This window comes from Oreochromis niloticus, linkage group LG11 (genome assembly GCF_001858045.2).
Source record: "Oreochromis niloticus isolate F11D_XX linkage group LG11, O_niloticus_UMD_NMBU, whole genome shotgun sequence".
NCBI classification, from domain to species: Eukaryota; Metazoa; Chordata; class Actinopteri; order Cichliformes; family Cichlidae; genus Oreochromis; species Oreochromis niloticus.
Genome location: NC_031976.2, coordinates 19,001,910 through 19,025,122, shown reverse-complemented (window position 1 = coordinate 19,025,122; position 23,213 = coordinate 19,001,910). Strand labels below are relative to the sequence as shown.

Here is a 23,213-nt window from a genome sequence, read left to right as displayed (position 1 = left end):
TAGTGGCGAAAGCAGGCTTCCATAGCAATTGGCTACAAGTGGAGAGTTTTGAAGCTGTAAAGGAGACGAGGTCACCAAACAAACTTAAACAGTAACCGCCACTAAAAAAAAAGTATCCATAAATTTCGACTTATCTTTCAAAATTTCGACTTATTTTCTCGAGATTTTGACTTATTAACTCAAAATTTCAAGTTAGCTCTGCCAATTTTTGAGAAAAAATTGGGAAGTGTTTAAAAAATTTTGAGAAAAGTAAGTCAAAATTTCGAGCTACTTTTGTCTAAATTTCGAGTTAATAAGTCGAAATTTCAAGAAAGTAGCTCGAAATTTCATGAATGATAACTCGAAGCGTTATCAAAACTTCGAGTTATGGATACTTTTTTTTTGTGGCGGAAACGGGCTTCCATAGGCAGCAGATCACTTTCTCTAACAGGCTGATTCAGCTCTGATGGCACAAGGACAGATAAAGGAAATTACTTGCGATCAACCTCAATAATTTAAAGTATCTGTCAGGCACAGAATCATCTCCTGCATATTATCATCATCAGTAATATTATTATTCATTGCAACTGCTGTACCAAAAGAATTTAAAAAGTATGGGATAAAGAAAGTATTTCTCTTTCCATCATCACATTAGTGCAGTTCAAATTCTTTCAATGGATGACAAAAAACTGAATAGACAGAACAAAAAAAGTAATCAATCAAATAATAGACTATGATACAGAACATCAAATAAATGAAACATGAAATATCATGTTTATCAAAGGACCAAGCTCTCTGTTATTGAGATTTTAACTCCAACTCAGTCACTGTGTGATGCTCTCTAACAAGGCCTGCCTTTTTGAAAATTTTAAGTGGTTGTTTGACTCGTAGGAGCCGCAGTTCGCTCCGGGGTTCGCGCCAGCTGTGCACCCATATCATGTGATGTTGAACAGAGAAGCCTCAGACACAGAGGCACTCGATTAGTGGTTGATACAAATTAAAAAGTGCCTAAAACACATGCTCAGAACACTTCATTGGGGGATCAGACTGTTAGTCTTGTCATTTTAAACACTTCCCGAGGCTCTGCATTCGCTATCATTTGTGTTTTAGAGCTCTCCCACAACTCTTCGCTAACTATGTGAGCGCATTCTAGCTCGGTCGCACCACCATTCACCCATGCTGAAGCTAGGGCGCAGCAGTAGCGGAGCCAGTGAGCCGACGACCATTTCCGACAGCTCCGTATGGATTTAACATCGGTATTCGTTGCTGCCTGATGTTTTAGAAAGCCGATCACCGGTGATTTCGAAGATGGGGGATCCCTGTGACCTTAAACACTTCGTAAAGTGAGTACCTCGTGAGCAGGTCCCGGTTGCTTAGCGGGACCTTATTTCTGGTGAAACCACCTTACTACAAAACAAAACATTAGCTATCATGCTAGCAAAGCCGGGTCACAGACTCCACTATAGGGGTCCATTGTATCCTAAAATAGAAGTGAACGTCAGATATTTTCTTCCGTGTCAAAAAACTACAAAGGTAAGGTGCTCACACTGTCGAAAAAACCCCGATTATTCTGAGTGAACACACCAGGTAAAGCTCAAAGTATAACAAGTTTACGACAGCCACGTTAGCCTACAGAGCGAGGCAAAGCTAACACAGCTAGTGTTAGCTGCGGATGCTAGCCCTTTACAGAACCAAATGTGATTGTTCAGCCCCCCCGACAGGCACCCGAAAACACACTAAAAGCCTTACTTCTAGCATGTCAAAGTACACAACTGTTTGCTAGTCGACAGTAATAGCCTACGTTATACACAAGGAATATAGGAGCTAATGGTCCTGCTGTCTTTAAAGACGGCCCATGAAATCTCTCTGCTAACCTACCCAAGCTAGCTCAGCTATTATATTTTTTAGCAAATTATCATCACGGTCTAATAACTAAGGTATGACGTGTTTTCTGCCTTCTCAGTGTTGATTTAGTGTAAGCAATCTTGACAAAATAGTAGACTAAATTATTTGCTTTAGAACAATAATTTAGCTAGTTCTAGAAGTGGCTGTCTTTTTAAAGGCCATGTTTTGGCTGCATACACTCACTGCACAGGCCATGCTTAAGTGTAGTTACTCAGTTTGCATTCAAAGTCACGATTTGTTTGTCCCATTACAGTGTCGATGTGGTCATTCACATAAATCGTTGTTCTACAAACAGCATTTTGTTTTATGTAGTCCGCATGCTTGTCTTCGCCGTGTCTAATAATCAGCTGCATCTTCTAATGCCCGCCCTGCATCCATCCATGTTTTTCCATTTATCTTCGACCATGAAACTTGCTGTTAATAAACAATTGGCGAACGTAACTTCCTATATGTTGATCAGCTGAAGCAACAACAGTGGAAATTTACAGCCAAATGTACTTAAATTGGGGGGAGGGGGTCCATGTCTAATGGGAGTAAGACGAGGTACGGCCACATTGCATCGATAGATAACAGAAAGGAAGGCGGGTCTGCAGAAGTCGTTACTGTGCAACGCTTTAATGCATGTGACACAATGTGCTTTCTGACATTGTGTGCTGAATATACAATGTGTGTTGGACAACAGAGACAAACTGTGAAATACTGCAGCTATTGTGTCATTAGTAGGAACTTTACTCAGATTTTAATGGTGTCAAAAGTGTACAAGTTCCTGAGTGATTAGCTGTTATGGATACAGAGAGACTTAGTTCATTGCTTTGTCTTTCTTTTTGTCAGGTGTGGCGTCACTTTGGAGGGCTCATTTCTCTGATTTGGATTATTCTTGGCCAGCAGCCCCTTCAGGCCTACTAATCCTAGACGAATTTCTCTATGGACGCTCTGCACAAGTCAGAGATCAGGTATTAGACAGCAGAAACTGTAGAATGGTTACCAAGTTGTGTTATGTTTATGAATATAGTCTGGCACGCTACTTTTAAAACATTTTGACTTCTACCTCAACCCATCCACGGCCATGTTATTGTTCATATAAAGAGCCTTTTTTTTTTTGAAAATATAAGCACTAAAGTGTCTTATGCAACTCATAAGTTCTGTGCTTTTTTCACATCTTTTCATCTGTTTATTTATTAATTGTCAGTCATTGTGTAGATGGTGTGTTTTTTGTAGTTCATACACAGTTCCTTAACGTTTGTTGTGGTAATACAGGACAGTAAAGACAGAAAAAACAAACAAGTCATATATATATATATATATATATTGAACAAACTGAATAGAAATTTTTATCTAAAGATGTATTTTTTTAACTATATATTTTTTCATTTTCTTTTTATAATTTATTTATCAGCTTAAAAGATTAGATGCTTGTAAATTACAATTACAAAAAAATTACAAGAAAGCTGTTTGCAAAGGGAAAGATATTCATTGAAACCTGTGTTATAATCCTTTTTTTTATTGATTGCCCTTATTGATTCCAGATTCAATCTTTACAGGGAAAAAAGTAGTCTACACATGTTTTTAGCATCAGTGTAACTGATTTATTATCTTTTCAGTGCAGAGACAGAGTAGAAAATATGGCTTGGATTTGACTGAGGTGAGCAAAAACTCCACTCTTTGTTATTGTTTTTTTTCTTCTTTGTAACGGGCAACTGTAAGGAATACATGGCAGCACTAATTAATGAAAATGATTGGCTTGAAAGCATTTGATTCCAATGGAGCTAATGGGGTTATTTGGAAGCAGTTCTTAACAGGAACCAGTTGTCATTCCCCATTCTTGCATTTCATAGCTCTTTCTGTATTACTGAATGTCCCAGCGCATGTGTCTCAGTTTGAAGGTAACAGGAAAAAAAAAAAAGAAAATTGAAATCCTAAAGGAATAAATGACCCATTTTTTTCACCCATATCAAGCTTAGCCCAAAGAAAACACACACATTTTATTAAAAGTAAAAAGGGAATAAAAAGTCACACATTAAGTTTTCTGATATGTTGACTGCTTCTATTTCTTTGCTTTTATTGTTGTTTTGGAACACCAGTTACTAGTCTCAGTAAAGAGAGTAAAGATCTATAACAGCAACATGGTGATGGGAAAAAAAAATGCCCAATGGTTTGCCAACCCCCTTGTTCTGTAGTCTCTGCCACTGAAACAGGAGTTGCATACCAGTCGCCCCTTTTCACTCTCAGTGTCATTGTATGTGAGCTCAATTTATTTAAATTCAGGGTTAGAAATGAATACGAATCCATTTAGTAGAATGTAATTATTTCAGAACAAGTTTTGAAACATTTAAATTCATGGTCATTCCACAATTATCTTACCAACTCTGATTCTTTTCAGTGTTTTTCAGCTGCGCTTTGGCGTCGTTTCAGTTGGTTGTGCACTTCTCAGTTTTTTCTAACCCTTGCGTAGTTGGGGGCAGCCAGATTGAAGACACAAGTTTGCGATGGCCATGGGTTTTATCGGCATTTCAATGATATATCAGTGCAGGATCTTAGAGATTTGAAAAGATGAGACTTTCTGGAGAAAGTGTTCCCCTTTCGTCGTCTTTTACTCCCATACTAGTGCTGTCGTGTAGGCTTTGTCTGTGTGGCAGCACCTGTCGTTCAGGAGAATACTGCAGTGAATCTGGTGCCCCCTCAGTGCTGGTGTAAATGGTGACAGGGCTGTGGTGATGTCATGTTTGGCTTGCGACATAACCAGTGGGGGCCTAAAGATGGATGTGGGTCAGCCCACAAGACCATCACATCTAGATATAATAAGGCCTGCATATTAAAAAAAAACAAACAAACAATCAAACAAAAAGTTTGAAAAGTGAATTTTTTTGGTTCTGGTCTTCACTGAAATATCCACTTATTTTGTTCATCTCTAAGAATGTGTGGTAACCATAGCGCTTTGTTTTGGTTTTTCAGTGGTGTTGAGAAGTGGTGTCATGCAATGCTAGATCACTTTTGGAAGTTCAGAGAGAGTTGAACTTTTATTTATGTCTGACAGAAATCATTTCGAATTAAGGAAATGTAAATTATAGAGGCAGGAATCACCAGACACTCCACTATACAGTGTTATCAAAATACTTCACTCATGATACAATATTTTTGTGATTTTCTTTTAATTTTTCCGAAATTCTGAGCATTGCAATAATATATATTGCTAGTTTTCATATTTTTTAAACTGCGAATGATGTCCTCAAAGTAAAACTTTGTCAATATCTGTTTTATCAACTAAAATAAAGTTGTCTCACTTCAGTTTCTCCAAAAGTTGATTCTGTTCATCTGGACGTAGCGTTTTCAGTGGGAGAAACTTTCCGTCACTCATTCAAGTGACTTCTTCAGTCTCAGCTGACTGCAGGTTTCCCCGATCTTATAAACAGTACATTTACATAATAACTGAAACCAGCCCACTGAAGGAACACTGAGCTGGTTCCTTCAGTTTATCAAAGAAAAACCAAGTAAGATTGCTGTCTGGCAGTCTCCATTTGAATGAGGGCAAGCTGGCATTTGCATGCAATCTGTTTCTGATAATACAGGAATTAGTTGTGATCAAATGTTGAAAATCATATCTGTTGCTGTCTGCATCGACATCGTCTGCATCTTGTTGTAATATTCCCAGAGTATTTGAATTTATTTAATATAAAAAATTGCTATTTGCTGTCCCTGTGTTGATACAATGTCACCAAGCAAAATCACAATACTATGCTGTATCAATTTTTTCCCTAGCAAATAACTAAAACCTTTAAAACTGATCTTGCAAGCTAGAGTCAGCTTTTAGTAATCTGATTGAACATGCTTTTTTTTTTGTTAGCAAAATAGTTTTTCTCTGCATAGTAGCTCATTGTTCTGCCCTCAGAGTAACAGGCTCAGAGGCTGAATGTCTATTCTGTTCATCTGGTCGTAGTTTGCATGCTCATACCATGTTTGCATGGGTACGTTCCAACTATGTCACATTCTTCTACACCAAAGGCATCTTTATAAGGAATTTGGAACTATATAGACATAATATATATGTATATACTTATGTGAGAATTAGACATCCAAAAGACAGTGCATTTATATAAAATGTCACTTTCCTCAGAAATCCGATTGTATTCAACGTCGCATGCTGAAGTTTATTTTTTGTTTAGCAGGCTTCCTCAAACTTTGGTGGGTTTGAGGAAGCCTATTTAAAGTTGATCTGAGCAGTTATGTAATTTAAAGCAATTCCCCCCCCCACCCCCTAGATATATGTGACATTTCTAGGTCAGTTAACATGACAGTCTCAGCACTTCCATTTCATTTTTTTTTTATCGGTGAAATCCATGCCACTAGTAGTCTAAACGCATATGATCACATGGTTGCCTGATTCGCTCTCCGCTATGTTTAAAATATTAAAATGAAACTTGAGTCTGTTTATTTCTGTCTGTTTATTAATTAAACTCTGATAGAAATCAGAAGTGTTAATACACTTGGCATAGCATTCCCTTTGAACTTCAGAATATTGGGCAATGAGTGAAAGATACTGAACCACTGTTTCAGATTGGGCAGCAGTTGTTTTGAAGTCATTTGTCATTAGTCCAGAGAACATTTTCAGGTAAATGTTTACATCCTGCAGGTTTAACTTGATAATTTTGGCTTTAATCTTAAAGTTTCTTTTCTGTACTTTTACGTTTGCAAATTAATTTCTGACTTTCCTCTCTTCTACTTTCCCATATTGCTCTTATGTAAATCCAGAGAGGAAGGGAGTGGTGCATCGGTAAGTGAACTGAATATAATTAATGACTATAAATATCTGCTGTCTTGTCAGCATTTTACAGCCTTTTTTATGATATATAAGAACTGAGGCAGCACGTTTATGTGTTTTCTCTTGTATTGTAGGTAAAGGTGGAGGGCCTGTCCAAAGCAGCTCTAATCAAAAGCCTGTCTCCCAGAGTCATGCTGTCCAACCACCTTTTGCCTAAAGGGACCAAGATGAAGGTCAACCTAGAAGATCAGGGTCGTCAGAAAGTGTCCTTCAGCTTCTCGCAGACAAAGAAGCCACTCCAAAGCCCGTTCTTCATCCCTCCCAGTCCTGATAAGGCAGATCCTCATGCTGCCTCGTCACAGTCAACCTCCGACAAACCTGGAAAGAGTGCAGACAGCAAAACTGAGCAAAGGCAGACACCCTTGGTGCCAGCATCAAAAGCAGAGACACCTCAGACGCCAGTCCCCACAGCTACTAAAGTGAAAATGATGCATTTCAAAAAGCAAATTCTTAATGACTCTGTGACTGAAGAGAAACAGTCAGTTATGCCAGAAGAGACGCACACCTCTGAATTTCAGAATGAACTCCCAGCACCCCAGAGTCTCATCAGCACCTGTCCCTCTGAAAGTGCTCACACTGAAACCTCTGAGACGAGAGAAACCTCAAGCCTCAAGAAACCAGCTGCTTCCTCAGGAAAAGATGGGGAGACATCCAGCAGTACTGAGCAGGATGAAAAGATACACAAAAGGAAAACCAGGTCACAGTCAGATAGTGCTCCCCCTGGCTCCGAATCTGATGGAGATTCAGCCCAGATGTCTTCCAGCCACAAATCAGTTGATTCCAAAAGTAAAACAAACTCTGACAGCAGAAGTAAAGATGTAAGAAAATCTTCCTCTGGTTCACATGCAGAGGAAAGGGAAAAAAGCTTCTCAAAGCGCTCAGAGAATTATGAAAGGTCATCTAGTTACTCGAAATCAGACCGTGATTCCAGACACACATCCTCACGCTCATCCCGATCAGAGAAAGATCGCCGAAGGTCCAGATCTAGATCACGGTCTAGATCAAGAGGTTCTCGAACAAGTTCGTCACACTCCAGATCAGACAGAACTAGAAGTGACAGAGGATCACGCTCTGAAAGGTCCTACTATCATGAGTCAGACTGGAGATCACACAGGAGTTCTCCACGCAGGGATAGAAGACGTTCTCGCTCTCGGACTGACAGAACTCGGGACAGTTCCGACTCTGAAGATGACCACAGAAAAACGAGGTCGAGGACAAGTGACAACAGTAGGTCATCTAACCACTCAAGCTCACATAAAGAGTCAAAATCATCATCTTACTCAAAATCTGAAAAAACCTCAAAATCTGTAGATTCACCTCACTCTTCAGAGTTGGATAAAAGAACACAGTCCTCAAAGTCTGAAAGGAGTACAAAGCGGTTATCGGACTCTGATACCCTACGGAAGTGTTCTCCTGATCTGGATTCCAGTCACCGTAAATCTAGCAGCCATCATAAGTCAGAGGCCAACAATAAATTCTCATCTTCCAGTAGTCACACACACTCTCAGACACATGAAAAACGGCAAAAAAGCAGCCCCAGTGACTCTGAAATGGATCATAAAGGCAAATTACAGTCATCCAACAGAAGCTCCAGCTCCTTGGAGAACTGTAAAAACTCTCAAAAGAAAAGCAGTAGACCAGAGTCGAAACAGGTCCCCTCTAGATCTTCTGTGAAATCTTCTGGGCAAGATAGACAATCAGATGATTTATTTCATAGCCCTGGAAAAGCACCATCTTGTGCAACCACAACAGAATCATTTTATCAGAGTTCAAAAGAAAAATCAGATTCCCAACCAGTTGGAAATGAGAATGGCAATAAAGATGATAAGGAGGCGGGGTCTTGTGGTGAGGGTTCGCAAGAACTGTCACTTAAGACAGAAGCAAAATCAGGTCTTGAAAAGGAAAATAACATTGCCTCTGATGTCACTTCAAGTGAGAGCCTAAAGCATCTAAACTCTACTCTGGAAAACGTGTCTAATGTGAAGGATAGCCTTTCCTCTAATGATCCAACACATGTGAACTCAAATGGATCTGTTGTAAATTTATGTAGTAGTAATGACAGTACAATGTGCAATAAGGACAAGGACATTTTTGACTGTTCACCTGGGCCAGAGTCTGTACTTCATTCAGTCGATAAAGCTGTCACAGAGGCTGTCCAGCAAAACACTAAACCAGAAAATGTTGAACTGGATAAAGCTCAGACAGTCAGTAAAGAGTCTGACACAGATTTGCCAGTCAAATCTGATTCATCTTGTCTTCAGTCTGAGAATCAGCCAGAATCACTACCTACCGATATAAAAAAGGGCAGCTGTAGTACCCGAAAGTCACGGTGGGACATTGTTGGGCAGGATTCCTCGGAGAGTGAAAATTCACAGAGAACTGTTTGCGTAGAGAGTAAACTGTTAAATACTGTTAAAAAGGTGATCTCTGTCAAAAAAATAGAGTTTTCTAAAGATAACGCTCAACAAGACTGTGATATTAAAGATGATATTCAGCAGGAAGCTGAAACACATTCCAGACTGGTGAGGCAGACGGAGATCTCAAAGCAGGAAGTCCAATCAGAGAGCACACCCGTGACCTTTAATTGCAAAGACCAAAGTGAGCCTTCGCAAGCCAGCACCAGCAATGACCACTGTGACTCCAAACTCTCTGCTTCTCAAAAATCAAACACAGATCAGCCACTGCACATAAATGACAAGATACAGATCAACTCGGCAGCAACGGCACAGCACTCAAATGAGGAAAATTCCGAAAACAAATCCAAGGACAGTGCTAGCAAGAGCAAACTGAGTAAGAGAATGTCTCCCAGTCAGGATGCGTCAGGGCAGAGTGAGGCCAGTGATAGCGATAACTCAGAGTATGACTCTGATTGCGGCGAGGCTATAAAACAGTTGCACTCTGTAGTGGTGGTGCCAAAGAATTCTTGTCTAACAATGAATACAGAGGAGAGGGGACCTTTGAATATTTTACAACAGCAGAATGCCATAGCAGCTGAAAAAAATATCAGTGAACCCCCAAATCAAGTTAGCCAACAGCAAAAACAACCCACAACACAGACCAGTATAAGCGATTCACTCAGTGCGTTGTGTCAGTCCCAGAGCAATATGATTGATAGCACCAGTCACTCAGAGGCCACCACCTCCATCAGTACCCAGCCTTATACTTCTGGTCATACCAGTTCCCATGCAAGTGTCACAGATTCCACCCCCATGCTTGATAATTCCAAACAGTGTGAGCAAGGGCACAAACAACATGATGTGAGCAACAGAGGAGATCGGACGCACATGCATTACCAACAAGATCTTTTCTCCAGGGCTGACAATATTAATGAGAAGAATGAATTCAACCTGGGTTGGGATTTCTCACAACCAGAACAGCCTAGTAGTACGTACCAGCAGCCTGATAGCAGCCACGGGCCTCAGTTAACAAACACTAAACTGTCAGGATCCTTTTCCAAGGGGCAAGAACAAGAACACAGACCAAGTATTGCTTCCTGTATCCAGCAGTCGCAAAACATGCAGACAAGCAGAAAAAACTACCTCCATGCAAATGTAAATGATCAGGATCCTTCAGGCGAAATCCATCCCGACTCCCTCACTAATGATCATGACGACTTCAGTGGGGATAAATCATCAATTTTTAGCAAAACGGCTTTTGAGGGCAGTGGTCCTAACACTCAAGGGTCATCAAGCTTTGTACAAGGTCATGAAATAAGCAGCAATAGCAGGTGTTCCACTGTACCTGACCCCTCTAGAGAAGACAGTTTTAGGCCCCACAGAGGAAGGGGCCCTCCCAAGAAAAGGCGTCCAGAGATAGAGTCTGATTCGGACAACGAGGCAGAAGCTGGCCCTGCAGCTAAAAGGGAACGTCAAGGAGATACTGAAGTCGCTAAAGAAACTCTTGTAAAATCTGCAGCAGACCGTCCATCACTCACTCTGCAGGACTTTCAAGATGCTAATAGATGGAAAGAGTTTGCCAAGTCTAAAAAGATGCCTCCGTACTTTTACTTGATTGAGGATAACATGTACCTAACAGAAAGGTAAGATGATGTCCCGTCAGAGCATCAAGTTTGTTTGTGAAGAGTAACTTCCTAGCAAAATGTTGAATTATTTGCAGACTGGATCTTTGAAAGTTTTAAAATGTAATTTGCAGGAAAAAAAGCAAATCTCATCGAGATATCAAACGAATGCAGTGTGAGTGCCCGGTGTTACCCAGAGAGGACCGAGCAAGGGGCGTACTAGCATGCGGGGATGACTGTTTAAACCGGCTGCTGATGATTGAGTGGTAAGTTTAATAAAGATTATTGAACCTCGGGCATCTTTTACATCAACAAATATTTTACAACTTTTCTTAATTTAAGAACCTGGAAATCCATAGTTTTTTAAAGTACCTATTCTGTTTTGTTAATTAAATCTTTTTACGTCTTTCTTGTAACATCTTTTTTCCATGTGATGTTTTTTCTTCTTAGTTCGTCACGGTGCCTGAATGGAGCCTACTGCTCTAATCGCCGCTTTCAGATGAAACAACATGCAGACTTTGAGGTGATCCTCACAGAAGACAAGGGCTGGGGACTACGGGCAGCTAAAGACTTGGCTCCGTAAGGCAGTTATTGGTTTTTAATAGAACACTGTGAAATTATTTTTAGAAAATAACATTCAGTAGTCGACAAAAGAGGCTCTCTATTTCACTGCATAATGATAGAACAAGGCTTAGACAGTGTTTCCTAAGAAGTTATAAGATATGACTTATACTAGATAAAAATGCTTGTGGAAAGAAAAAAAAAACAGAGGTGATATATGTCAAACTACTTTTGTTGTTTTCTTAGAAACACCTTTGTACTGGAATACTGCGGTGAGGTTTTGGACCACAAAGAGTTCAAAACAAGGGTGAAAGAGTACGCTCGCAATAAGAACATCCACTACTATTTTATGTCTCTGAAGAATAATGAGGTATGTGATGATTTAACACATTAAATAGCGTCTGTAAACTGTTTTTATGCTTATTTGTGGTGGCTGGGAGAAACTGCTGACGCTGTATTGCCTCTCTCAGATTATTGATGCAACGCAGAAGGGTAATTGCTCTCGGTTCATGAACCACAGCTGCGAGCCCAACTGTGAAACCCAAAAGGTACGGTGGCAAAATAAAGCTCTTTGGCGTATCCTTTTAGTTTCTTTGACTTTTTTCTGTTTTGTTTTGTTTGTTTTTTTTAAATTCATTTTTTTTTATCGTTTTCAGTGGACAGTCAACGGTCAGCTTCGAGTTGGGTTCTTCACCACCAAGGCTGTTACTGCAGGAACTGAGCTCACGTTTGACTACCAGTTTCAGAGATATGGGTACGGTTCCTGCGCGGTTACTGTGTTTTTGTGTTCTACATTTAATATATGAATAGACATGAATAGACTCAAAAAGAAAGCCTGGTTAACCTTTTCATCGAATGGTTTAGCAGTGGTGGTTTCATCTCTGTTTAATTGTACCCTGCAGGAAAGAAGCACAGAAATGCTTCTGTGGAGCACCCAGCTGCAGAGGCTTCCTGGGTGGGGAGAACAGAGTTAGTGTTCGAGCAGCTGGCGGGAAGATGAAGAAAGACCGCAGTCGAAAGAGTGCTCTCACAACGGTCAGTTCTTTTAGTAATATTTAAAGGTCTTAAGGCATTTCTTTTCTCAAAAACTGCACAGCTTCACAGTTAAGTGTAGCTTTAACAGGTTTGCATGGAGGCCGGCGCTTTAGTGACTGATACACAACAGCAAAGAAAGGAAAAGACTTACAAATTTGTATAAGCTGAGTGATTAGCTATAACTGTTAAGCTGTGTATACTGCTATGTGCAACTGTTATTTTCATTTTGTTAATAATCAGGTATATAAACATGTTAAAAAATATTTATGCAAAATCAATCATATCAGAAAGGGCAACAGTAGCTGTGAACTCATTACCTGTTCCGTTTTTTAAAAGTTTACACAATAAAAGTGCAAAAATTTGGATAATTGTTTTCCTTTTGATCACTATAATAAGTAACTGCTTCAGCAATATAGTGAAAATGTGTTAGTAATGTACCAGAACTTAAGGATATTTGACTACTTGGTATTCAATGCCTCATTTACAGGGTAATTACAGTGGTTTTTGAAGTTATAGTATTAAAGTTACAGTAGAGTAATCACAACAATAAATTGGTATAACAGCCTGTACTTGTTTCTTAGATTAGATCTAATTAGTTTGTTTCAAGCTTATTATTTTTTAACATTTGGACACTGCTGGAATATCTCTGGATAATTTGAAGTTCAGTCTTTATTTATCTTATATTGCTACCCTCCCTTTAAGGCCACCCTCAATTTAAGCTGGCATTCTTCAGAGTGGCTCACCCCTCATTTTGAACAGCAGGTTGATGGGGCAGCCAGAACTGTGTGCCTTGATATCCCCTCTCTTTGATGTCATACGGAGCCAAAAATAGGGGGAAAATGTCAGAAAATGAGCTTTTAGAACAGCCCAAGTGTTTTGGCTCACTGCGATTACTTGCACAGTACATAAGTTGACCTGTATTATTTGAAACTTTTTTAATATGAGAAGCCATCATTGTAACTACAGGCTGTATACACTGTGTTTTAAAGGCCAAAATGTATCTTCACTCTTGTTTCTATGCTGTCCTTTCACAGGTCGATGAAGAGCTGGAGGCATTGCTAGAGAATGGCGAAGGCCTATACGATGAGAAACAGGTGGTGTCTCTCTGCAGACTGATGGTCCGAGTGGAAACGATGGAACAGAAACTCATCTGTCTAAAGCTCATACAAGTATGATCAGATCTGTCAATACCTTGTTTATGTTGTTGATTTTTTTAATCTTCATTTTTAAAATATAACATGCTATGTTTGTTTTGTACAGGATACACAAAATCCATCATGCTTGAAGCAGTTCTTAGACCATCATGGATTGTCTTTGCTCTGGATTTTCATGGTGGAGCTTTCCGAAGCTAAAGTCAACAGTGCCAACAACATCAAACTGCAATTACAGGTGAGATATGTCAAAATGTTATCATATGTCACTGTATGGTCCATACACAGCCACTTGCTGTTTGATCAGCGATTGTCTTGTTTGCAGATCATGAAGACCCTCAGTGTGCTGCCCATCTCAACTAAGAACATGTTGGAGGAAAGCAGAGTCCTGACCTTCATTCAGCGGTGGGCTCAGACAAAAACTCTTCCTCAGCAGACTGAGATGGATGGTTACTCTAGTGAGAACACCTCCCGTGCCCAAACTCCCCTCAACACCCCTGATGGTTCCTCCGCTAAAATAGGACCAGAACTAGATAGTGACACGTCCAAGCCTGCTGTGTACAGACGCCTTAAAATCATCAGCGAAAACAGTCTGGACAGCGCTCTTTCTGATGCTAGCAAAGCATCTGATGGGAAAGAGGAAGAAGAGGAGGATGATGATGAGGAAGATGATGAAAATTCACGTGCAGGACTTCCTGAAGGTAAGCAGTTGAAGGCAGACACACTGGTGGACGCTGCAGATCCAACCACAGATTCAGCGGAAGAGTCAGGAAAAGAAGTCATAGGAGAGAAACAGGAAGAGGCAGCGATGACTTCAAGCAGTGAACCTCAACCTCCAACTGAAGAGGTGAAGGAAAAACCTGATTTGGTTGTGGAAGAGAAGGACTCGGATATGAAAGAAGTCAAAAGTGAAGATCAGGCAGATGAGCTGGAACCACCAAAAGAGCCAGTTGAAACACAAGAGAGTGGGACGCCACAAGATACTGAATCAGTGACAGAAAAGGCAGAATTAGAAGAAGGCCAGCCCAATGTTAAAGTCCATGAGCCAGAGACCCAATCCAGTCAAACTGGTGTTGCTGATGCTCCACCTGAGCAGCCTTCAGAGACTCTGGAATCCCAGACAGAGGCTGAAGAGGCTAAGAAAACACCGCCTAGCAGTGAGCCACACCATGGTGAATCCACCACTGATGTTCCACCTATCGCTGAAGCCCCAGAGGCCACGATTCCCTCAGAGGTCACAGCAACCCCTGTGGATCCATCAGTGATAGGGACTCCTTCTCAAGATGAAGAGGAAGGTGTCTCAGATGTGGAGAGTGAGAGGAGTCAGGAACCACAGCTCAGTGTTTTGGACATTAGTGGCATGGCTGCTAGGCTTCTAGAAAGCTGGAAGGATCTAAAGGTATATTCATAAGTTGTCGCCTTCAAAGGCAAATATGATAAATATGTATCGAAATGTGTATCATCCAAATGCTTGCAATGTGCTCACCATTGTATTCCAAAGTCAAAGTTGCTCTGTTATTTTTAGGAGGTGTACAGGATACCAAAGAAGACTCAAGTGGATAAGGAAGGAAGAGGTACAGTTATTTCTAAGTTTTTGTTTGGCTTGAAACATTTTTTTGTATAATTTTGACATAGTTTGATTTTTCTGACAGATCGCAGCCGAGATCGAGATACAGCTTTGACGCCACGCACCACATCAGGAAGCAGGGAACGTGAACGGGAGCGAGAGAAGGAGAGGGAACGGGACAGAGACAGAGATTATGACAGAGACAGGGATCGAGATTGGGACAGAGACAGGGACAGGGACCGCGATCGAGGCTCTGAGAAAACTCCGCGCAGCTCTGAGCGACGGAGGAGACGCTCGCCATCTCCACCTTCATCCTACGAGAGGAGCAGCCGACGCACTGAGGAACGGTAGGAATTTGTGGATTGTGTCCTCCAATCATAGTGTTTTTTCTTTTCCCAAACTCTCCTAGTGAAGATTTGGTACTCAGCTGTCCTCATGTTCTCTGAATTTTGAAGGTTTGATCCATCTAACAACAGCAAGACACCAAGAGGAGTTGGTGGCAAGGAGCGCAACAAACTGTCCACAGAGGAGCGCAGGAAGCTGTTTGAACAGGAGGTTGCTCAGCGGGAAGCACAGAAGCAGCAACAGCTTCAACAGCAGCAGCAGCAGCAGCTTCAGTCTATGGCTTATGACCCTGCTCTAGCCTATGCCTCCAGCCCTGGCTTCATCACATACCCACCTGGATATCCCATCCAGACTTTTGTGGATCCTTCCAACCCCAATGCGGGCAAAGTACTTCTCCCAACCCCTTCAGTGGAGCCGAGTCTCAACTATGAACAGACTCCACCCCAGCGTCTCGTCTCAGATCTGGGACTGACCTCTCCATCTTCCACTCCCCAAACCACTCCAGTCACCAATCTCCCTCAGCACGTCACTACCGCAAACCTTGCCTCTGGCAACCCCCAGCAGTATGCCCAGCCAACTGTAGCAACCCAAGACGCAGGCGTAGCTGTCCTGTCGGTACCAGCCCAATCTGCCCCTCAGGTACAGGGCCAACAGAGCTACACCACTCTCTGGGACCCCACCACTCAGCAGGCAGTGACTGTGCAGACACAACCTGCACAGCAGTATGCCGCAGCCCCGGGACAGGGTCAAACTCCCACAGCTATCTATTATCAGGGCCAGCCTTGCCAAACCATCTACAGCATCCCTGCTCCCTACCCCCAGACCAACACTCCAGTCATACAGGTAGTCTTCTTGCTCTGGTCATATACAAATATCCATTTTACCTTTCTTAGATTTGCTCATTGCCCACGTTTGATTTTTGTGTCATTTTTATAAATCACCTATATTATGATATACAAGAGATAACTCCTTGATATAGGAAAAAAGAAAGAGTAAATGAGAATGTTAATATCTTTATTGTGATTGAACTCTATGAAAATACAAGACAGTCTTTTGAAAGATGGTTAATAAAGGAAATTTTGTTTTTCCTGACCAATCTGTAGTATATTTTTGACCCAAATTCGATGGGGGTTGGGAACACTAAGCTCATAATTCAGTGGAGGATTTTTTATTTTATTCCTTTTGGAAAAAAAAAAGGAAGTTCTGGATTTCTGTAGGACTGCCATCTAATTGTCCTCTGTTTTTGAAGGCATACACTGATCCCACAGCCAGCTACCTACATGGCCAGCCGGTATATCCCGGTCAGCAGGGAGTGGTGGTGCAGCAGGGAGGCACAGTCACCACCATTGTAACATCTCAAACTGTTCAGCAGGTAACAGACAAGACGTAAAACGGACGGATGTTATCAGGCAGTTGAGTTCGTGATTTTTGAACAAGCCCTATTATCGTGGCCACAAGGGGGCGGTATAGATCTGAATTATGCATCTGATAAAAGCTCCATTAGTCCAAAGTCCCTTTTATTATGAGACAGAGTCCAGCTAAATGGGTCCCATTTGTTTATAAGAATGTAAACACGTATGACTTCAAACTACAGTTGTTATAGTGACAAATTGAAGTTGTTACATAATTGCCATATACATCAGAAATTAGTAGATGTCAATTTGTTTCTGTTTTCTTTTTGTTTTTAAATGGAAGCTGTATCAGTAATTTTTGATCTCTTTTTAAACACATTAAAGTAAAGCTGTTTGTATATATTTTGTGATCATACTTAGTTTAAAACCTGTTTTCTTCTCCAGGAAATGATTGTACCCAACAGTGTGATAGACCTGCCTCCACCTTCTCCCCCTAAACCCAAAACGATCGTCCTACCTCCCAACTGGAAAGTGGCTCGGGACCCCGAAGGCAAAATTTACTACTACCATGTTGTTACAAGGTTAGTAAAACTGTGTTGTGGGGGTGTTTTGTGTGTGTGTGTGTGTGCCTCAGTAAAGTCCTCACAAGCATATTGCGTTTTATTTATTTATTTTCCCTTTAGGCAAACACAGTGGGATCCACCAACCTGGGAAGGAAATAGTGACAACACTAGTGTGGACCATGAATCAGAGATGGACCTGGGAACACCCACCTATGATGAAAATCCTTCCAAAGTGAGCTTTTGACATTGATCACTCTTCACTGGCTTATGAAAGATTTAAAAAAAAGTTAACTGTTGTGATCTAATCTTATGTGGGTGGTCAGAAACAGCAGGTTTTATTAACAGTCTTCACAGAGTGGAAAAGTATCTCTGCATTCCTTCGTTTGACAATGAGAAAGAATCCACATTACTTTTTCGTCAGTTTCCCAGAAAGTTTGCGCTTGGATGCAAAACGCGATTATAGTGTTTGTTCCTTGAGGTAATTGAAGATGCTGCACCAGTGATTACTTTCAGCTGTTTCTCAACTAGGAAAAAAAAGAAGAAGAAAAGCCTTCAGCACAACACCACGTTCTGTCGAGTCTTATAAACTTGGCGGCGACTACGCCTCACAAAATGGCTTCATCGCACTCTACAGAGAGACAGAAATTTGAAGAGTGTGTCTGAGCGCCCCGCCCCCTGCTCAGCTGTCTGTCCTTTAGCCTCAAGGCTAAAGAGGAGGCGATGCCTAAGCTCATCTCCTCTCTTCTGCTTCCTTTGTTTTCCCCTTTCATTTTTTTATCCTGTCTTTAAGGATAATGGAAACCATGTGGGAGATTTAGCCTTCATTTATTTGCAGTTTGGGGTTTTATGCTTTAACTGCACAACTGTCTCTTTGAAAGACTTGCACAGCGACGGGAATGCAACCCACAGCAAAGGTAGACGTGAGTCGGTGGAAGTTTATTTGTAAACTTTGTCATTTTAAGTAGTGACAGTACAGAGACGTGCCATCGTGTAGGAGGTCACAAATCTTAAATGTTGTCTGCATACAAAACCCCAGAAATGAGCCCACACATCATCTGGGCAAACTGCGACTCACGAGATACAACAGCTGTTGAGAAACACAAAGAAGACACTGACACGCATACAGAGATTCCTTGATTTATTCTTAGGGTGTGTTAGTTAATTTAAGAAACAAGACTGAGGTTAATCCAAGAACAGCTACATGTGTGTGAGCTGTAGACTTTAGACAATGGTGGTGCCCACCTCCAGGGCTCAAAACTATGACACATGCTTTAGCCTTGCAAAGCATTCTGTCTCAGTGTCTGGATTCCTCCTCTTTGCACTGTGTGTGTGTGTCTCTGTGTGTGGCTGTGTGTGTGTGAATCCTTTATGCTTGTTCTTGATACTCACCACTTTGTAGTGGGTGTAGGCAGTTAACTGCTGCCTGCTTGGCTTTGCTGTGGAAGGCTGCGGCCAGAGAGGAAGCAGCACCCTGGCAGGATATCCCTGCGTTGTTTCAAATAGCTGGTGAACAGGTGCTGCGTTTACTCCCTACTGACCTCAGTAGCTGTTGTTGCAGCTTGTAGGTATGTTTTAATTGAGCTAGTGCAGGGTTGGGTTTGCAGCACAGAAAAATAGCAAAGTGGCATGCTAATTCTGGTCTGCAACATTTCAAAAGTTATATTTGTCCACAAACAAGCCTGTTAATGAGTTTCTCTTATGATGACGTTGCAGTTTTCCACAAAGACGGCTGAAGCAGACACTTCCAGTGAACTCGCTAAGAAAAGTAAAGAGACCTTTCGCAAGGAGGTGAGTCAGAGTTCCCACAAACTGTGTTAAGAGCAATGTTTTTAACTCCTTTTTTAAAAATGTATACAATGTCTGCACTTCGATCTGCATGGTGGTGAATCTGTCCAGCCATTTATGTTTTGCTTTTGTTTTTTAATTCTGTACATTAAGTTTATGTCTGTTTGTTAATCAGATGTCGCAGTTCATAGTGCAATGCCTGAATCCTTATCGGAAGCCAGACTGCAAATCTGGACGCATCAGCAACACAGAAGACTTCAAACACCTGGCTAGAAAGGTAAGCGTGTTCATACATGGATTAAGTTTTCCACAAAGCTCTGGCAAAGTTTTCCATCTTTCCTAGTGTGGTCACGGCACAGTGAGAGTGCTGGTCAGCTTTTAATGTAAACAAAGTTTTCAAAGTTTCCTTCAAGCCATTACTAAATAATTAAACTCCCACGATTTCGGTGTCCAGCCAAATGTTTTTGTGTTCTGCCCCCAGAACAAAAGTTGTACATGCTAGCTATGATCACTGTCTCTTTTGTTTTAGCCCCTTCTCAAAAGCTGTTTTCAACCAGCATCTCTTCAAAGGGCGGTGTTTTGGTTTTTTTGGGGTTTTTTTCCATTATGATTCTCAGTAGGTCCATGGATTGTGCATGCGAGTGGTTTGCCACTCGGACATACCAGGACTCTGAGGACATGGGCGCAGTAAACAGAAAGACGACTTAGGCTTCACCCATTTAAAGACTGCAGCATTGTATTCTGTCAAATTATAAAGGGCAAAGTCGCTAAAGGGGATTAACCGCTCTACCGCAACTTCAATATCAGTTTATTGTAGACTTGAGGGCAAGAAGAATGCCTAACTCTTTCCTCACTTCTGCTGTCTTCTAGCTAACTCACGGAGTTATGAATAAGGAGTTGAAAGCTTGCAAGAATCCCGAAGACCTCGAGTGCAATGAAAATGTGAAGCACAAGACCAAGGAATACATCAAAAAGTACATGCAGCGATTCGGCGCCGTGTACAGACCCAAGGAGGACACAGAGGTGTATTGAAGCATTTCAGGCCACAGATGTTACACTTCGCTCTGCGCTAATACAGGAGAAGCACAGATTTGCCTTTCCATTCACTCCCACATGTACGAACTGTCCAGCCTGAACAGTGAAGTAGTTTCTTTATTTCTATTTATGTCTACGAATTGCACTGCTGAAGTTCTCCAGGCCCTGCGGATCGCACAGGAGCCCCGATATACGGACTGTGGGAGACTTGGTTGTTGCTGAACAACTCAAGACTCCAGGTGCAGTGTTCTCAGACGATGACACTGAGGGGTGCTACAGAGACTGTTTTCACTGACTGTTTTATTTTTTAGCGTTTTTGGGTTTTTTTTCTTTTTTTTTTCATTTGCGGCTCTTAAAAGTTCCTCAGATGATCACCTCAATTCCAGTTTTTAAACTGTTATATCCCTGAATGAGGATCATTCACAGGAATCAGCTTTGGTATCACATTTATCAAAGTTTTGTTGTTACTTTCCACTGTTTAAAAAAAGGATCAGTGCCCGAACAGTCGAGTTCTCCCTCCCCAGCCTCCTTTTTCTCCCCCCTCTGTACACGCTTCAGCCCCCTGCCACTGAGCATATCTGGTGCTGCTTTTAAATGGGCTGTGGAGGTCCAAGCTTCCACTCCTGCAAACCCTGCCTTCTTAACCACAAGACTTTGGAGCCTCTGTTGTTTTATGAATGCATGATGTAACCTGAGGTCAGAGTGATCCTTATGGAAATCCCTACATTTTCCACGTCTTCTTACTTCAAGTAATCTTCCCTCACGGGGATGAGCTTTTTGCTCACGGTATACTGAGGGATCAATCAGTGGCAATCAGGCTGGCGAAAAAGGAGTTAGCGGTCAATCTTTTCTTGACTTTTATCAGTTAATGTGTAATAACGGGAGCAGGGTTTGATTGCTATGTTTGACATGCTGTTTAGGTGTGTGTCCAGTTACTTCCCCACCCCCTCATTTCTTGTCCGGCCCCACTTCCTTAACTTGTTCTGCCAGATTTCCTCTTCCTACAGGAATGATTCTGAGAATGAAGGTTGTAGCATTGCAGTTTTAACCATTTCTAAACATCCCACGTGTTCAGTCTTTTTACCACTCTTTGTCCAAGCAAGACATTTGAGACACTTTGGTCGACAAACTGTCGCTCATTAATTTCTGAGATTTTTACAGTTGGCACTAAAAGTTGTTTCTTTAGCATTAGGTCATCGATTTTACATCGCATAAAATTGCATTAAAAAGAATTCCAACATATGTACATTGCTTTATATGTGAATATACTGAATAATAGTTTTTTGGAATGCTTAATTAAGCAGACACTTTGTAAATTGAATATGATTTGGGGATTAAAAGTGTAAATATTATGTAAAATTACCAAAGCTGTATGCAGGAGAGTAGGGTGATGGAGCACAGTGAGCCCACCCATCCTCACCAGCTTAGTCCTCCTGATGCAGTTCCCATATCAGTCAGTGAAACTTAGGAGCCCACTGACTCACAGCCAATTTATTTTAATGAAGTGGCCAGGGAGATGTTCATGTGTTTTGTTTTTTAGTTGTTATTGTTGGTGGTGTTTCTTTTTTTTTTTTTAATTATTATTTTTCTATGTACAAATTAAATTTCACCCAACTCTACTGTAAGTATTGTGTAAGCACATTGTCATACCGAGTGTAAAAACATTTTAAAGATAATAAACCTTTTTTTGTAAAATCACATCAATTTTTTTTTTCTGCGGTGCAGTTCAGTTAGGTTCGTTTGAGCATCAATAGACCAGAATATCTCTAAGCAAATGTGACTGCCTTGTGCTTCATGATTAACAGCGTAGCGCACACCCAATCCCATTTTTAGATCTGCTCCCGCCTCTAATAAAGGGTGCATATGGCACGAATGCCACTACGGCACTTTCGCGCAGCGCTGAGCCAGATGTTCGGCCCCGCTAAAAGGAAACAAAGTGATGGACTGCCTTCATTAGAGACATTCAGTGTGCTCTAAATATGGAGACCTGTGAGGAGTAAAAAGAGGCGCTGCTGTGCTTCCCCTCTCTCTTCTGGGTCCCAACCCCACCCCACCCCCTTTCCAGTGTATGCACATTCCGCAGCCTCATGCCTGTGTGCTCCAGACCGCAGTTAAGCAGTCCCTTCTGGAGTGTGTGACGGCATGTAACGCTGCTCTAGGCCATGCACGATGCCTGCTCCCACTTAGGTCTGTAGGCAAAGAGATCATTAACAGATCCGAGTTCAGGGCAGAAGGGGAGCAGGAATGAGAGATGGTGTCTCAGTGAGAAACAGAAAACTGCTCTTCCAGAAGATTTGAGATTATTTTGGTTTCGCCCTCAAATTATTAAATACCTCTTAAATGATTTCCCCTCAGGGTTTTGGATAGGAAACGTCCTCATACACTAAATCCCTTGAAGAGAGGCAGTTTATTCCATGTCCAAACTTTGTTACTCTAACCCATCAGATGAGTTTTATACTTTGACTAAAGATGATAGACGTAGGTTTATGGGACTGTGGTTCTTTAGCAATAAATGTCTTATTTCCGTAAACCTAAAAAAAAAAAAAAAGGACTTTTCATTTGGTGCAAATACAACTGTTCACTGTTGCCTTTCACTAGACGGTCATAAAACACTGTATCATTATTACATAAACAATGCCAGAAGTGTTTGGGCCTTTGGGAAGATGACAAAAAGATGAAAATTAAACTATACTGTGTCAAACTAATGAGGCCTGTCGAATCTCTTGTCAGCTGTGCTCTTTTATCATCACTTTTACATATTTCATCTGTTCTTTATTTCTGTGCTTCATGTTTAAGGCCCTTTTAAAATTTATTAACATTTGTTCTGATTGTAACTTTAAATTGTAATTCTGCTTGTTTTTCTTTTTTTGTTTTTAACGAGTTTCTAAATAATCACTTAGCCTCAAGAAACTAAATAAAAGGTGCAAGTTCCCCTGGCTGATTATAGCAGATCTGCAGCATAAAGACTGATGTTTTATCATCTGTATAATGCTACACTTGATTTGTAATTCCACAAAAAGCAAAAAAAAAAAAAAAGTTAAATATCAAAGTTAGACTCGCTTGCCAATTCATTAGTTACAGGTAGTGAGTACTGGGTTAGA

The 23,213-nt window shown here is 41.1% G+C and overlaps 1 protein-coding gene across 4 annotated transcripts; it reads left to right on the top strand.

Moving 5' to 3' along the window:
- The first annotated feature begins 937 nt into the window (after nt 1-937).
- setd2 (SET domain containing 2, histone lysine methyltransferase) lies at nt 938-23,061 on the top strand. 4 transcript variants are annotated; one of them, XM_005472407.4, is made up of 22 exons: nt 938-1,322; nt 2,716-2,837; nt 6,631-6,652; nt 6,775-10,739; nt 10,853-10,984; nt 11,169-11,297; nt 11,526-11,649; nt 11,750-11,827; nt 11,936-12,033; nt 12,182-12,314; nt 13,349-13,483; nt 13,575-13,703; nt 13,791-14,864; nt 14,991-15,039; nt 15,118-15,379; nt 15,488-16,220; nt 16,627-16,749; nt 17,174-17,310; nt 17,413-17,524; nt 19,006-19,080; nt 19,253-19,354; nt 19,948-23,061. In XM_005472407.4, the coding sequence occupies exons 2-22, from the start codon at nt 2,809-2,811 to the stop codon at nt 20,107-20,109; spliced, it is 7,803 nt and encodes a 2,600-aa protein (XP_005472464.1). In that variant the 5' UTR covers nt 938-1,322; nt 2,716-2,808; the 3' UTR covers nt 20,110-23,061. The 4 variants fall into 4 exon arrangements, with proteins under 4 accessions (XP_005472464.1, XP_019220399.1, XP_019220400.1 ...); XM_019364855.2 differs by lacking the exon at nt 938-1,322 and adding an exon at nt 1,405-1,512; XM_005472408.4 differs by lacking the exon at nt 938-1,322 and adding an exon at nt 3,486-3,526.
- Nucleotides 23,062-23,213: the final 152 nt, after the last annotated feature.

Excerpts from the sequence above, each read along its gene's own strand:
- setd2 (XM_019364854.2), top strand. The coding sequence starts at position 1,288 with ATGGGGGATCCCTGTGACCTTAAACACTTCGTAAA. Across the intron at positions 13,484-13,574 it reads TCTGTCTAAAGCTCATACAA|GATACACAAAATCCATCATG; the intron begins GTATGATCAGAT and ends TGTTTTGTACAG. Across the intron at positions 19,355-19,947 it reads TCAAACACCTGGCTAGAAAG|CTAACTCACGGAGTTATGAA; the intron begins GTAAGCGTGTTC and ends GCTGTCTTCTAG.